General features: G+C 31.2%; 1 protein-coding gene across 1 annotated transcript; it reads right to left on the minus strand.

Moving 5' to 3' along the window:
- Positions 1-2,788: 2,788 nt before the first annotated feature.
- Positions 2,789-6,097, minus strand: LOC111020025 (Glycosyltransferase family 61 protein). Its single transcript, XM_022296563.2, has 3 exons — positions 5,552-6,097; positions 5,377-5,463; positions 2,789-4,265 (listed from the first exon to the last, which is right to left on the minus strand). The coding sequence occupies exons 1-3, from the start codon at positions 5,805-5,807 to the stop codon at positions 3,007-3,009; spliced, it is 1,602 nt and encodes a 533-aa protein (XP_022152255.1). The 5' UTR covers positions 5,808-6,097; the 3' UTR covers positions 2,789-3,006.
- Positions 6,098-15,464: the final 9,367 nt, after the last annotated feature.

The raw sequence follows: 15,464 nt of genomic DNA on the forward strand, positions 1-15,464 counted from the left end.
AAAAGTCAAACCGAGCATAGCTCAAGTGGTTAAGACACCTATCTTTGACTGAGAGGTCATGAGTTCGAACTCCTACTACCAAATGTTGTATAAAAACAAAAAAAAAAAGACTCATACCATAAAGATAAGAAAACTCACATATCAAACTAGATGGTGAGGGACTTGCTGCTCCCGACGACGATTCAACATGAAGAGATGTTTTTTTATAATCGGATTCGTCGGGTTATCAAGTTTTTTTAACACCCCTAGACCAAACTATACAAACTCAATCTTTTTAAACTAGTTAATCAAACACCTCCTTGTATGGATGTTAGGTATTTTCTTCCCTTTTCAAAATAAAGAGATGTTAGGTCATATAGTCCATAAAATTGGACTCTAGAAAGGATAGGAGAGATTCCAAACATACCCTTGCCAGATTGATGTGTATCAAATTTCCAATAATGGCTAAAAATTCTTGTTTTAGAAGGTAATTAGGCAAAACAAATGTCTTTTTTTCTTGGGTTCCCTTGTTTGGTTTACTTTCCTTTTATAATTCTTTTGAGATTTGGATGTGTCATATAAATTTTGAAGATTCAACCGGCTTGTTTAATAACGTTCTTGTTTTTTGTTTTGTTTTGTTTTTTTTGTTTTTCGATTCTAATTTTTAAGTCTTTGGTAACTTTTCATGTTTCTCCTTCTAATTTCTAAGAAACGTTCAAATTTTGGAAATAACAAATTAAAAATCAAGTTTCCTTTTTTTTTCTTCTAATTATCATTTCATTCTTTTGTCCCAAATCATAAATAAAATAATTATTTTATTATTCTGTAAAAATTTTGAATGTTTATTTTAAAATATAAAAAAATTATTTTCTTGTAATTTAATATTTTGGAGAACAAGAAATAAAATATCATTAATCAAACATATTTCTTTTTTTCTTTTTCTAAAAGAACAAGAAACAAGTAATAATTATCGAACATTGTTCTATTTTTATTTATTTAAAAAGAGAAAACACGAGATAGAAAATAGAAAACCAAGAAACAAAAAACATAAATACCAAACCGAGCCTGAATCAAATATTTTGAAATTTCTCTTCAAATATTTAGAATTTTTTTTTTCTTTAGTTAATAACTATCTTGCTCAAGCAAAGCATTCGTGTTAGTGATTTATACCTAAAGCTTTATAATTTTGTAGTAGACATTACAAATATGAAATACATATGGTCTTTAATTACCATTCAAATAGCAAAATAATCAGTGACTTTAATAATCTTAAACTAGGTATATGTAGGTAATACATACAAAATAATATAAAGTTTAAAATATTTAACTTAAATAATCTATAGTATATGGATAGGGTTAAGAATCTTATTTATCGGACACTATTGAAATAGTCGACTTTATATATCTGCCAATAGCTCAACGAAAAAAAACAACTACTTCTTTACTTTAAGTTGGAGGTACAAATCCACAGGCTCCAAATTTGTAGGCTTCATCATGTCCCTACTAGTTTTAGAAACAAAAAGTTTCGGTCCCGTTTGATAACCATTTCATTTTTAGTTTTCTATTTTTTAAAATTATGCTTGTTTACTCGAGATTTCTTTAGTATTTTTTATTTTTCTTGGAAACACATTTAAATTACTCTTAGCCAAATTTAAAAATAAAAAAAAAAAAACAAATTTTTGACCGTCTACTTTTTTTGTTTTCAAGTGTTAGCTTAGAGTTTGAAAATGTTTTCTAGATGCAAAACAAATAAATACATATTTGAAAGTAGGGTTTATCAGTTTAATTTTAAAAATGGGAAATAAAAAATAAAATGGATATCAAATGGGCCTTAATTATGTATAAATAAATCTTAGATTTAAATACTATTTTGGAATCTGTCTATACCTTCAACTTTTATTCATTTTGGTCCATGTATTTTCAAAACCTATTTTGATCCATATATTTTCAGTTTTTATCAATTTTAATCCATAGTATTTTCGAAATGTATATCTTGGTCCTTATACTTTTAAAAAGTGATCGTTTTACTCCATTTTATTTTATCGCGCTTTTCTAATCACAATATTAGGACAACACATATCTCAATTTCCCTTTTGGTCTAAGTTGTGGCTTGAATGCATTTAGTTGGGTAATATGGCTTCAAGTTTGGTATGAAAATCCTAAAGGCTAATTTTCCCTCAATTATTAGTTCATTGAAGTCCATTTTGACTTTACCATTAATTTGATTATATTTCATTTTAAAAAATGTTTCATTATACTTCTTGGTCATAGGAGTGCAAGTCAAGATGGGTGAATTTTTCTTATTCACGAGCAAGGTATTAAATTTTTATCGACATATTTGATGTTTTTATCATACTTTTATATGTTTATGGGTTCAACATCGACATGAGAGATGAATCAACATTTCTATATAAATATATATATATATATATATATATATATATATGTTTTAATTTTTATAGTTTTTCTAGAAACGTGAATAAGTTTGGGCTTGACTTTTCTTTGTTTGATATATTTGCAATCTAGAATGTTATTTGTATATTTGTAATTTTTTTTAGTACAACATGTGGGCGTGGGATATCAAACTCACAATCTAAGTTTGGAGATATATGTCAATTATCGCTGACATATGTTCATTTTGACATTAGTATATTTGTAATTAATTGGGTTTGTTTTGTCAACTGCCTCAAATTTTTAAACCATATTGAAATTAAGATTAAAATAAATGTCCTAAATTAATAAATAGAGAAAATTATATAGGAAAAAAATTTATTTATTCATAATGAGAATATAAGATTGAATTTTCATATATACCCAAAAATTATCTCACCTAAAAAATAAAATTTACACAAACTTGGTCTCTTTGTAATGATTCACAAATCACAACCCAAGTCAAGTGGGTTAGTTATGTGCAAAATAAACACACAAGAATAATCAAATGTTATGTACAGAAACAATGTTTTGAAACTCCCCCTTTATTTCTTTCCCCCAAAAAATGGACATGATGCAGAAGAATCTCAGCAACCATCACTCCGATCGAGCACCGCGTCGGGCTCGGGCAATGCAGTAGTAATAAGCACGGTCCAGCCGCTTCCGAAACCGAGCGAGGTTCAACCTCACATTCTGACCATCAAGATAGATCTTCTTCGTGTACTCCCACCCCTTTTTCGTGACGCTATCTGGGTTGACAAGAACAGGATCTTCTTTGTCGTATTGGCTGTACAATGAACTCTCCTTTGGTCGAATTTCGTACCCAATGTACCTCAAACCGAGCTTCTTCGCGGGCTCGCCGTAGTAGGTTTCGGCTGCCCAAACAGTCCCCAATGGAATGATTTGGATGAAAATTGAGGCAGGCCTCATGAAGAGAAAGTGTGTCATCGCAGCTCCATGGACTCCTACCATTACATCACTTCCATTGAGCTCTCTATAGATTTTGGCCAATTCTGTTGTTCTATCTGGCCTCAAAACTTTCACCTCGAACCCGATCTTCTCCGCCATCTTCACCATCATCTTCTCGTTCGTTATCGCCCTCGACCCCTTCCTCGACAAAATCACCAATTTAGGTCGCTTTGCTTCATCTGCAGACACTACTACTCTTTCATCTTTGACCTCCTTCTCCTCGTGTCGAATCAACTCTCGGATTCGGGGTCGGTATGCCATGTCCAACATGTTCCGAAAATCGACGATGCTCTTGTTCCCTTCCATCAGTGAAGGATCCACAGTCAGCTCATCATGGATTCTCAAGCCAGCAATGGCTTGTGGGAAGCAATGAGTTCTATTGTCTTTGCCAAAGTTTATGGGAGGATAATTTGAGAGTTGGGAAAGAATGTCACCATATTTTGTGAACCACCAATTATGATACTCAAGGATCACAAAAACTACCTCCTTCTTCATATGTTGACTAGTTATGTAGAGTGGCAGAATCCCGTCGTTGAATTCGTGATAAACATTGCCCGTGTAGCCCCCCGTCGAGAAGAACACGGCGGGAATGTCGTGCCAGACGTCGCACCGGTGGCGGCGGTCCACGACCTCGCTCTTTCGTTTAACGATGAGATCCAATTCATCAACTGTGTCCATTGTGTTTTTCTCCCATTTCCTTGTGTAAGGCTTGATTTTCTCGACTTGGATCACCCCGTCTTCGTTATCGTCGTCATCGTCATCGTTGTCGATCGGGGAATCACGTGAGGTGTAGAGGAAAATTGATGAGGAGGAAGAATCTGTTCTTATGTCTCCTTTCATAATACAGATATCAGAACGAATGCTATTTCTGTCGCAACATATGGTTCCTAAACAGAGGAAACAAAAAAACATCTCATAATAAAACATAAATTTCTGCTAACAAATTCTCATAAACCAATCCCAAAAAAAGAAAAAAGAAATTTGAAGCTTTTTTTTAACTAAAGAGATGATTAGTTCAGAACTCCGAAGCATTAAAAAATTCATATGAAAATAAAAAGTGATAGGAAAAAAGAACCCATTGAAAGGATCAAGTAAAAACAGGGGATTTATAATATTATAATGAAACATTTTGTTTCCTTTTCTCTCTCGTTTTCTATAGGGTTGAAAACTAAAAGTTGAATATTATTGTAAAAGTTAAAAAGCAGATCAGATTCTAGTGGCAAAATTTTCCCTTTTTCCCAATCTTTGAAATCATGTTTTGATTAACCCCGACATGAAACCTGGGATGAAGGAAAAACTTGAAAAAACAGAGGGACAGGAGAGAGAGAGAGAAGAGCTGATTACCATTAGAAAATTTGGGATAAACTAAATTAGAGAGAGAGAGCTCATTACCTTCAAATAAAACCAGGAAAAACTTTACAAAACAGAGAAAATAAATGAGAGAGATAAAGATTACCATGGGAAACAGAGAGAGAGCTGACTAGTATTAAAAACAAAACCAGGGAGAACTTTACAAAACAGAGAGAGAGAGAAAAAAAACATTGAAAAACAGAGAGAAAGCTGACTCCATTTGGAAGGAAAAAAAAAAACAAAGAGAGAGAGAGAGATTACCATGGAAAAACTTTGGAGAACAGAGAAATTAGAGAAAGAGAGAGAGAACTGATTACAATTAAAAAACTTGGGAAAAACTTTGAAAAACAGGGAGAAATTAGAGAGGGAGAGAGAGAGCCGATTGCCATTAAAAAACTTTGAAAACAGAGAGAAATTAGAGAGAGAAAGCTGATTGCCACTAAAAAACTTTGAAAATTTTTGGAAAAACTTTGCAAAACAGAGAGACAAATGAGAGAGAGAGAGATTTGACTACCATTAAAAAAAACCAGGTAGAACTTCACAAAACAGAGAGAGAGAGAAAAAAAACCATTGAAAAACAGAGAGAAATCTGAACCCATTTGGAAAACAAAACAAAAAACAAAGAGAGAGAGAGAGAGATGAATATACCATTAGGGATTTTAGAACAGAGCGGAGCAAAAGCCTCCTTATCAGCAGCAGAGAACTCCCCATCTTCAACCCCAAACCCAAAAGAATCTGCACCACAAACACACACAAATCCGAACCCCCATCAACAAAACAAAAAACAGAGAAAACCCACAACACCCACAGAGCAAGCACTTACAGAAGGATGAGAAAAAGGAGAAGAAATGGGGAGCAAAGACGAAGCAGCAAGAGAGAAGACAGAGAAACAGAAGAAACAGAAACTTGGGCCTCGCCGCTCTCTTGTAACCAGAAACAGAGTACAACAAATCGCCGCACCCCATAGAAGAAGAAGAAAAAGCTGAAGAAGGGTTCTCTTCATCGCCTTCAAAATAGTAATGGGTTCTTAAATTGAGCCCCTTTTTCCAGGCCTGGTGATACCGCATATAGTGAACCATATTCCCAAGCAAAGCTTTGATCTTTGGGTTTTCTTTTCTCTGTCGCTTTATTTAATTGGCAGCTTTTTTTTTTGAAGTGGCCTAACTTGATGCCAAAACAAACAGGAGAGAGAAACAAATACTGCATAAATCCAACTGGGTTTGTCTCTGTTTTTATAGGAAGGAGAGAGAAAGAAGAGAGAGAAAGAAGAGAGAGAAGAAGAAGAAGAAGAAGAAGGTGTTTTCTGGGGGTTCACATTCACAGGCGCAGGGAAAGAGTAAGGAAGAAAAGGCAAAAATGGAGGCGTCAAATATGGCTGGATACTGCCTGGGGATGGGATGGTGTGCTGCCCCTTTTTTAAAAAATCATCATAAAAAAAGAAAAAAAAAACTATTATTCCCGCTGCACTCGTTTTGATCTTTGTTCTTCCTGTTGCATTTGTTTTGATTTTTGTACTTCCAGTCACGTTCATTTTGATCTTTGTACTTAATGTTTTAAAAGTACATGGAGGAATATTTTAAACTAAAAAACTGATACCAGTTCTGAGCTACTTAGAATAGCGTAAACTGTCCCTACAGACCAGAACTACATGCTTACTGTCAAACACACTTAATTTTAGAGTTCTTATGATTGAGTTGTTGGGAAGGAAGGTGCATCTTGTTAGTATAGGGGTGACTATCAATTTTTTAAGTCTTTCTGGACCATGTTTCTATGGTCTCAGGATCCCTCTCATTCGGATATGGTATCGATTCATTCATCTACTCCTTCTCTCTACTCAAGCGTGAAATTAAATTGTGATCCTTTTGGTTTTTTATTTGCAAAATTTTAACACAAATTTTATACGCCATAGAAATCAATTAATACAAATTTTATGGTTACATTGCAAAAAATTTAGTGGATTGAATGTCATGTTATAATTATGATAGTTAAAAATGAAAATGATCGTTTTAATTAAAATGGTCACGTTTTAAGAGTAGATTGATCAAAATGGATGTCTTGAGAGGGGAAATTAAATGAATAAAGTTGAAATAATAGGCGTCTTGGAATTACAATTACCAAAATGAACCAAAACCAAAAAAAGTAGTAAACCAACAATAAAGAAGTTAAACTACGCGTCCTTGTGGATGGAACATATTTTCAATTTGGTCCCTGTGATTTAAAAGTTTCAATTTGATCTCAATACTACAATCTTAGTTTCAAGTTGGTTTCCATGATTCATAAATTCTCGCTGTCATTACTTTAATTGCAACTAAATGTGGTTAGACGAGGTGTTGTCATTTGAGATTAGTAGAGATGTGTACAAGTTAACCCGAGCGCTCGTAGGTATTAAAAATATAGTTGTGTTTGTAATTACTATATTAATTAATACGTGACATTTTGTTATTTATTTTCATGACATTGCAAATTTATATTTGACATAATATATTAAGATTTAGGGTTGAGTAAAAAATAGATAAAGTTCGACTTTTAGAGCAAGTAAAACACAGTTTAGGTACGATAGATTTAACCAAATTATAGTGATTAAATTGAAAACTTCAATTGTATGAACTAAATTGAAACTAACCTCAAATCGTATAATCTAAATTGAAATCTTTTGAATCATATCGACCGAATTGAAATTAAGCTCAAATGCGAGAGATCAAATTCATAATTTAAGAAGTCAGTACTTAATAAATGTTCATTCTAAACTTTTTAAGTATTTTGTATCAATTCATAAAGTTTGTAAACAAAACTAATTCAAATAAGTGTCGGAGAGTTATTTAACGGCGGACTTTATGCCTGAGCGAAACTTAATTTTGTTCCAAAATTGAATTTCATTAAATTAGTGAATTTTTCTTTAGATTTTTACTACATTATTTGTAGAAATTAATGGAACTTGAGTGGAGGGTAAAAATTGAATCACTTACCTAAATTTATAGTTTTTTTTGCAATGTAAATTTGAACGTACAACCTTTTGATCAAAAAAAAAAAACTACCTTAACAATTAGGCTATGTTCAAATTTACTTATCTAAATTTACGGTAAGTCAGCATGAAAATTTATATAACTTGTCAAGTTTTAGAATTCCTTAAAATTTACACTTAAGTAAAAAATTATTTAAGAAAAAAAAAAGAAAATGAAAAAAAAAATTTGGTCCATTTTACCGTCAAAGGCGTGTGAGAGAATCCAAGGGAGAATTAAAAAGGGATGGCGTGTAAATTCTTCATTAACTTTCCAACAAAATTGTGCTCAACACTCAACGCGCCTATTTAGTTTTAAATTAAAAAAAAATCAAATTTCGGTATTTAATTTTGACATTTATCTAATTTTAACGTTTAAATCGGGGAAGAAAATAGAAAACGGGATAAAATAGCGTACAACAATTTAAAAAATGGCTTTGTTTCGAAAATGGGGTATTTTAATATTCAATTATCTATGTTCTGATCTTATCTTGTCTCATATTGTATGTAGCAAATCAATCGTTTGTTCACATACATGTCACACTAATTAGTAGCACTAGAAATTACATACGGTCATGATCCAAAGTTTATGAATGAAATTTAAATTTGTTTTTTTCTATATAAAATAGACACAATTGTCAAAATTTGTAATTTAACCGACACTATTGTATAAAATGTTAGAGTGATAATGCATCAACTAGTATAATATATAATTAGTTCTTAATTTGAAGAAACATTTCTATTGAATAGACATTTTGATAGGGTAGATTATTTGTCATATCATACTATCTCTTTGTATTCAACTAATTATACAATGTTTCTAAGGCATATTGATGTTGATACATATCAATTTTATGAAAATGTCAATAGAAATATTAATAAAATGTCAATATTAATGGATATTTCTAAAAAAAAAAATTATAAACAGTCGTAACAAATATTTAAATTAACAAATAAATATTTCACTATTTTTAACAATAAAAAATTAGAAAAATACTTTTCTTATGAGCAAGAACTCATTATTAAATTAAAAAGAATTATTGTTTTGCATTTCTCTTTCTGAGTTGTCAAACATTCAATGGTGAGAAGAATAAGATTGGTCCTCGCTGACAATGAACTAAGTATTTTTCGAAAAATTATTAGTATTAATGATATATCTATGATATTTTGTTAATATTTTTTATATTTTATCGGTATTTTTTGTAATACTATAAAAAAGTCGATGTCCAATATAGACTGGATACTTGGCAAAATTAAAAAACAATATATTTTTAGTATAATTTTTAAAAGAATATATCAAAAATTTAAAAAGAAAAAATCGCATATAAATTTTGGGGTTACTCGGCATGGGCAGGAGAGTACGGCATTGTAATGGGGGATGTGTTTTGGCGTATGTGGGAAGCTTTGTCCACGCGCCGACGAGGGGAAAGCGCGTGGCTAACTGGGCAATGCTAAATTGCCCGTGACGGTAGCCGTGGACTCGGCGAATTTTTTTGACTTTCAGTTTGCATTTTGTCACACCTGGTTTAGGTTAAATTTATTAGTAATTACTACTACTTGCCACGTCAGATAAATAATTGAAAAGAAATATATAGCTAATAATAATAATAATACCTAATCCTTATGGGTTTTTTTTCCTTAATAATTTGATTTCTAACTTTAATATATATTTTACAAATTTTAATGAAATTATTATGCGAAAAAAATTCATGTGATGAAGTTTAATACTATTTTAGTTTCCGAATTTTTTGTTTTTGTTTTATTTTGGTCAAAACTTTTAAAAAATAATCATTTTAGTCCTTCAACTTTTATAATGCCTATATTAATGTTTAAAACTTTTTAAAATAACAATTTTTGTTATTTGTAGATTGTTTTTTTACCTTAAATTTCCTTACTCAATATCGAGTTTCAACCTATGTGTGGTTTGAATGCATTTTTGCATTAACACATACTCAAAGTCATGTTATTGATGTAAATTTTTATTTGGGCAAAATTTGTTTTCCCCAAGATATTAAGGAAAGCACACCAGTACAGATTTACATGAATATATATCCAAGTCAACATGAGTTTAGTTCAGCAGTAGTTAACATCTGTTTTTTGTCGATAAGTCGTGAGTTAATCTACCGCCCCCACTTATAAAAAAACAGTTAAAAGAGAAATTGGAATAGAAAAATGTAAAAAACGAAATAGAGCAGGGATTTAAACTCATGAATAGAGGGTTGATATTGACCTTTATGACCAATGCTGCACAATTCTTACCATTGAACCAAATGACAAAATAATATATATAGCATATATAACTCGCAGCAACTGCATGCCCAACACGTGGCATCCTTAAAGCCATGTCACACCGAAGTAGCGCCCAATGACTGCGACTATCACAAAATCGCAGTCATTGGCTGCGATTTTGGCCTAAAATCGCAGCCATTAAATGCGATTTACCTGACTACCCTACTTTTGAAAATACTTTCAAACATATATTTGTGTCATTTGTTTTTTTAAAAAACATTATTTAAAAAAAATCCGGTTAGGTTATGGATAGTTTCAAAAAAAAAATAAATAAATAAAAGGCTATGGATTATCTTTTTTGGTTACTCTCAAAATATTCATTTTAGTTCTTATATTTTCAAATTTTATTTATTTTAGTCTAGGTACTCTCCAAACATCTATTTTGGTTATTGTATTTTTAAAAAGTTGTTATTTTAGTCTAGTCAGCATGTTACTGTTCTCATTTCTAGTTTCTGTTTCTTCTCCTTTAATAAAGAAAAATATAATTGTATGGCTCGGACTCCAACACACACGAACTCAAGAATGATAAAACAATATTCTTATTTATGTTTTGGAACAAATTGTAAATGAGAATAATAAATTTCAAGAAACTTGTTTTTGTTGTTTACAAGATTTCTATACAATTTTGAGAACGTTTTTTTTTAATGAGAAACAAGAAACATAAATAATTGTAAAATGCTTACGTTTCTTAACTAAATTAGAAATGAGAAACAAAAAAAAGGGGAACAAATATCTAACGTTTTGGGTTCTTATTTCTGTTACATATTTTTGAATAAAGAAAAAATATAATTGCATGCTCCAACACCCATAAATTCAAGAATGATAAAATAATATTTTTTATTTATATTTTGAAACAAATTGAAAATATCAACAATAAATTACAAGTAACTTATTTTTGTTGTTCCTAAAATTTCCATACAATTTTGAGAATATTTCTAAAAAAAACATAATAGTTAAAATGGTTAGGTTTATCAATAAAATTGAAAACGAAAAACAAAGAAAAATGAATGTTATCAAATAGACCTTTAATTTTCATTTTTATTTCGTTTCTTTCTATCATAATTTGAACATGACACTTCACTCATTAAATTTTTTAAACGGTATCTATAAACAACTTGAACAAAATATATCATTCATATATTTTTTACAGGCTAATTTCATAAATAATGTAATTTAAAAAATAAATTACAAATTTAAGGTAGATTACAAACTAAAATTAAAAAAAATGCAAATACAATAATATAAATCCGAAATAGGATACATTCCAAAACCATTGACAAAACCAGGGTGATTATGGTCAAAGTCAAAACTCTTGGACAACGTACACAAGTTACACATGTCCGCTTGAATATATAATATATATTTTCAGCATGAAAACGTTTACAGAGGGAACTCGTGTACAATGTACATGATTTACTTGGTACACGAGTTCATTCAAATCGTGTACAATGTACGCGTTTTTTAGGAAAATCTGTACATTGTACACGAGTTCCCTCAAATCGCGTAAAATTCTCACGATTTATTAGTCCAACTGGCCCTCTACCCACCACATCAGATTCAAGCGGACATGTGTAACGTGTGTACGTTGCCCAAGAGTTTTGACTTTGACACTAATCACCCTAGTTTATATATTTTTTTTTTCTTCTAAATTTTTTATACTAGGTAAGATTTGTTTTGTTTTTTTGTTTTTTTGCAAAAATTTTGAATTTTTTTCCTAGTCTTTTGCAACTGGGCTGAATTGTGAACTAAATTCATGTACCCTAAGTTGATTAATAAAAGTTCAGTACACTAAATTCATATACCACATTATAAATTCAACGATAAACTAATTTCAAATCCATTAATAATAGTTCAGTACACAAGTTGATTTAAAAGTAAACAAACTAAAATATTACAGAACATCCCTAAACACTCATGTACCACATGATGACCGTCTTCTTGGGCGAGCTCCACGACGAGGTTGAGGCGTAGCAATATGTGATGATGGATGATGAATTAAATCATCCATATCTTGTTGTGTTACCTCAATAGGTGATAGTTGTGGTAATGAATTCGATGGATGAATTGAATTTGATGCGATGACTGAATGAACAACAAGAGTAGGAATCATAATAAAATCTAACTAAAAAGAAGAAGGAATAAGATCACCTCCGACGATGGTTGGTGAAGGCAGCGAGGGCGACCAATGGCAGTGCGACGGCGGCTAAGTTGAGAGGGGAGAGAAAGTGAGAGACAGGATTAGGGTTTTTGGTTTAGAAATGAGAGGTGGGTGAGACGAAGCTCGTGTGCATTGTACACGAGTTTGGTAAAATTGTGTACAGTGTATAGTTTGGTGAGGCACATGATTTCCTACAACACAAGTGGTTCCAATAAAATACATTGTTGGAGCCACATCAGACACAATTTGTGTGCATTCCATACGAGTTTACAATGGATGCGAGTTTGCTAAATCGCCCCACTTTGAGATTAGTTTGAAAACTACTCTATTTTGGTTTTTTATTTTTCAAATTACATTATTTTTTTACGAGAGATGACAACTAGCTGGTGGATACGTGGCAGCTGGTGGAAGCAATACCCACGCGCGGAATTGGGCAATGGGCTAAGCGCGTGGCTGATAAGGGAATATTGACTGTCAGTTACATCTTTGTCAACACCTAGGTTAGGTTTAAATTTATTGCTAATTTACTATTTATTCAATTTCAAACTTTAAAAAAAAAATGTCAAACAATTTAAAGTCTACTGTTATGTAGATAAATAATTGAATATAGGTAAATAATACTAACAACTATCTTCAACTAAAAGATCGTGAGTTCGAATCTCCACTCACTTTTACATGTTGTACTAAAAAGACACTACAGAATTTAAGGCTTTCAGCGACGAAAAATTTTCAGCGCATCCATTGTATCGTTGAATTGTTTCAGCGACAAAAAGAAGGTTTCGTTGCTTTTTAGCGACGAAATGGTAAAACGTTGCCTAAGCGACGCTTTTTTTTGTCGCTAAGGAAGCGACGAAATGCAGGAAAGCTACGAAATGCAATTTGTCGCTAAGGAAGCGACGAAATGCAGGAAAGCTACGAAATGCAATTTGTCGCTACGGAGGCGACGAAATTTCGTCGCTTCCTTTCTTGGCAAGCTACGAAATATGTTTTCGTCGCTTTTTTTTCTTTGCAGGCAACGAAAAATTGAAAAAACGTCGTTTTTTTATTAATAATATTATTTCATTGTTTCTTTGTTTCCTAATTTCAATCCTAAATTTCCAAGATTTCCATACAAACATTGTAATGTTGTTGATTTCTCATCCGAAATTTGCCGGATATACATCATTTTTCCATAATAACAAAATTTGACTTTAAAATTTGTTGCTAAATTTAAAAAATGTAGCAAATATCATTGAACAATTGTATCATTCATAACATTGCAAATGTTTAAAAATAAAACTCATTATAAAATTAGAGTACGAAAGAAAAATAACGTCAAACATCTAACTAAAGTCACACAAATAATCCTTTCCAACGTCCAAGCTTCCACCATCCTTGTAGCATCGATCGTGCACAAAGAATTGTATCAATTATTTTTGTAATATAAGTATAAAAGTAGATTCTCCGTGAATAAATAAAATCAAATCAATAAACTAAACTAATTAACATGATAGTAAAACAATAACCAAATGCATAATAAATATCAAATTCATCCAATGTCACAAACCTGTCCCTTTTGTTACAATACCAAACACATAAATTCATAACCCAATGTCACATACCCATCCAATGTCACACTATCAAAAAGAAGAAATTATAACCCAATGTCACAAACTCATCCAATGTCACAATACCAAACAATACCAAAAAGAAAAAAATCATAACCCAATGTCACAAACTCATCCAATGTCATAATACCAAACACATAAACGCATAACACCCACTTTGATGTACATCCAGGGTATAGCTCTTGATTAATTTCCTCAAGCATCGATTGGAACTTATTACTTCCACTTTGACTATTATCACTTGATCCAATTCTAGTTGAGTAATCTTGACCATGATATACCTCATTAGTTAAATCATCTAACATTTCAGTAATTTCATCTGATCCCTCTACATTACGTGTGGTGTTTTCACTTCGAGTCACATAAGCAGATAAATATGGAGTTTCTCCATGAAAAATTCATCTACTATAAGATGGAGACATTCCATATTTATATAAATCTTCTTCAACATCATAGAGTCGTTTCCATTTAGTATTTTGACATCTCTTGCATAGACAACGTTTAAACCCTCTCTCGTCAACATGATTCTTTGACAATTCAACAAATGACCTAATCCCTTCTTTATATTCTTTGCTTAACCTATTAGGGTCTTTTATCCAAGCTCTATCCATAATTTTCCTAATCAATAGTAGAATATAATGGATCGACAAAGTAATAACAAGTTAAAAAAGATATGAAAATAAACTTAGTTCTAAAGAGAAGAAACAAAACCATTCAAACAATTCGGTATTCACAACACATGTGATTCACGTGAGTATAATTGCTAGTTGTTTTAAAAGAACTTTTGAGCATTCAAAATGAATAATAATTAGAATAGTCTATATATATCGATATGACCCTATAAGACATATAATCTAAAACAACTTGGAAAAAATAATGAAACGGAAGGGACTTGGAAATTTGGCAAAAATAATTTATGATAAGATTGACCTAATTTCTACAATTAAAGAGCAAGATTAATGGCACTAAATCACAAAGGTAATGGATTTTACAGTGTATTATTGTCTCTTTTATAGCTATTAGATGCATAGAAGAGAAATGGTAAAAAGAAACCATTTCTTTTTTTTTTTGTTTTTAGTACAACATGTGGGATGGAGGTTCGAACTCATAACCTTTTGGTCAGAGATAGGTGCTTTAACCCTTTGAACTATGCTCGATTAAAGCAATTTCACTACATAAATCTCAAAACTCTCCCTCTTCAACCAACTCTTTCCAAAATGAGATTTATTTAAAATGCAAAAATATACCTATCAATTATTTTTGTTTGTAGTGTGGTTAACTTGTAAATCTTATAACAAAATGAGAACACGCGTAACTGTTCATATGTAGATTTATATCACTTTATATAAATTAATTGACAATAAACTAAGTTCATAGTTAATCAATATTTAAGGTAATCAATTGTATTAGAAATTATCACCATTTTTTTTTCAAACAAAACTGAAATCAACTTTTTTTTTTCTTTTGTTGGAACTTTGTTTAAAATCCACTTTATATGTGCAAGAAACCCTATCTAGCCATGGCAAATTAAATAACAACAATAATAATAGAGGTCACTGAATTATTCAAAGCTATTTAATTTAAATACGGTGAGAAAACATATTTTTAGAAAATAAAATATAATTTATCCGAATAATGAACATTCCATATTCCAAAGTCCAAACAATACAGGTGTGATAAGAAA

Source organism: Momordica charantia (genome assembly GCF_013281855.1).
Source record: "Momordica charantia cultivar OHB3-1 chromosome 1 unlocalized genomic scaffold, Mcharantia_2.0 BLBB01000001.1, whole genome shotgun sequence".
NCBI lineage: Eukaryota > Viridiplantae > Streptophyta > Magnoliopsida > Cucurbitales > Cucurbitaceae > Momordica > Momordica charantia.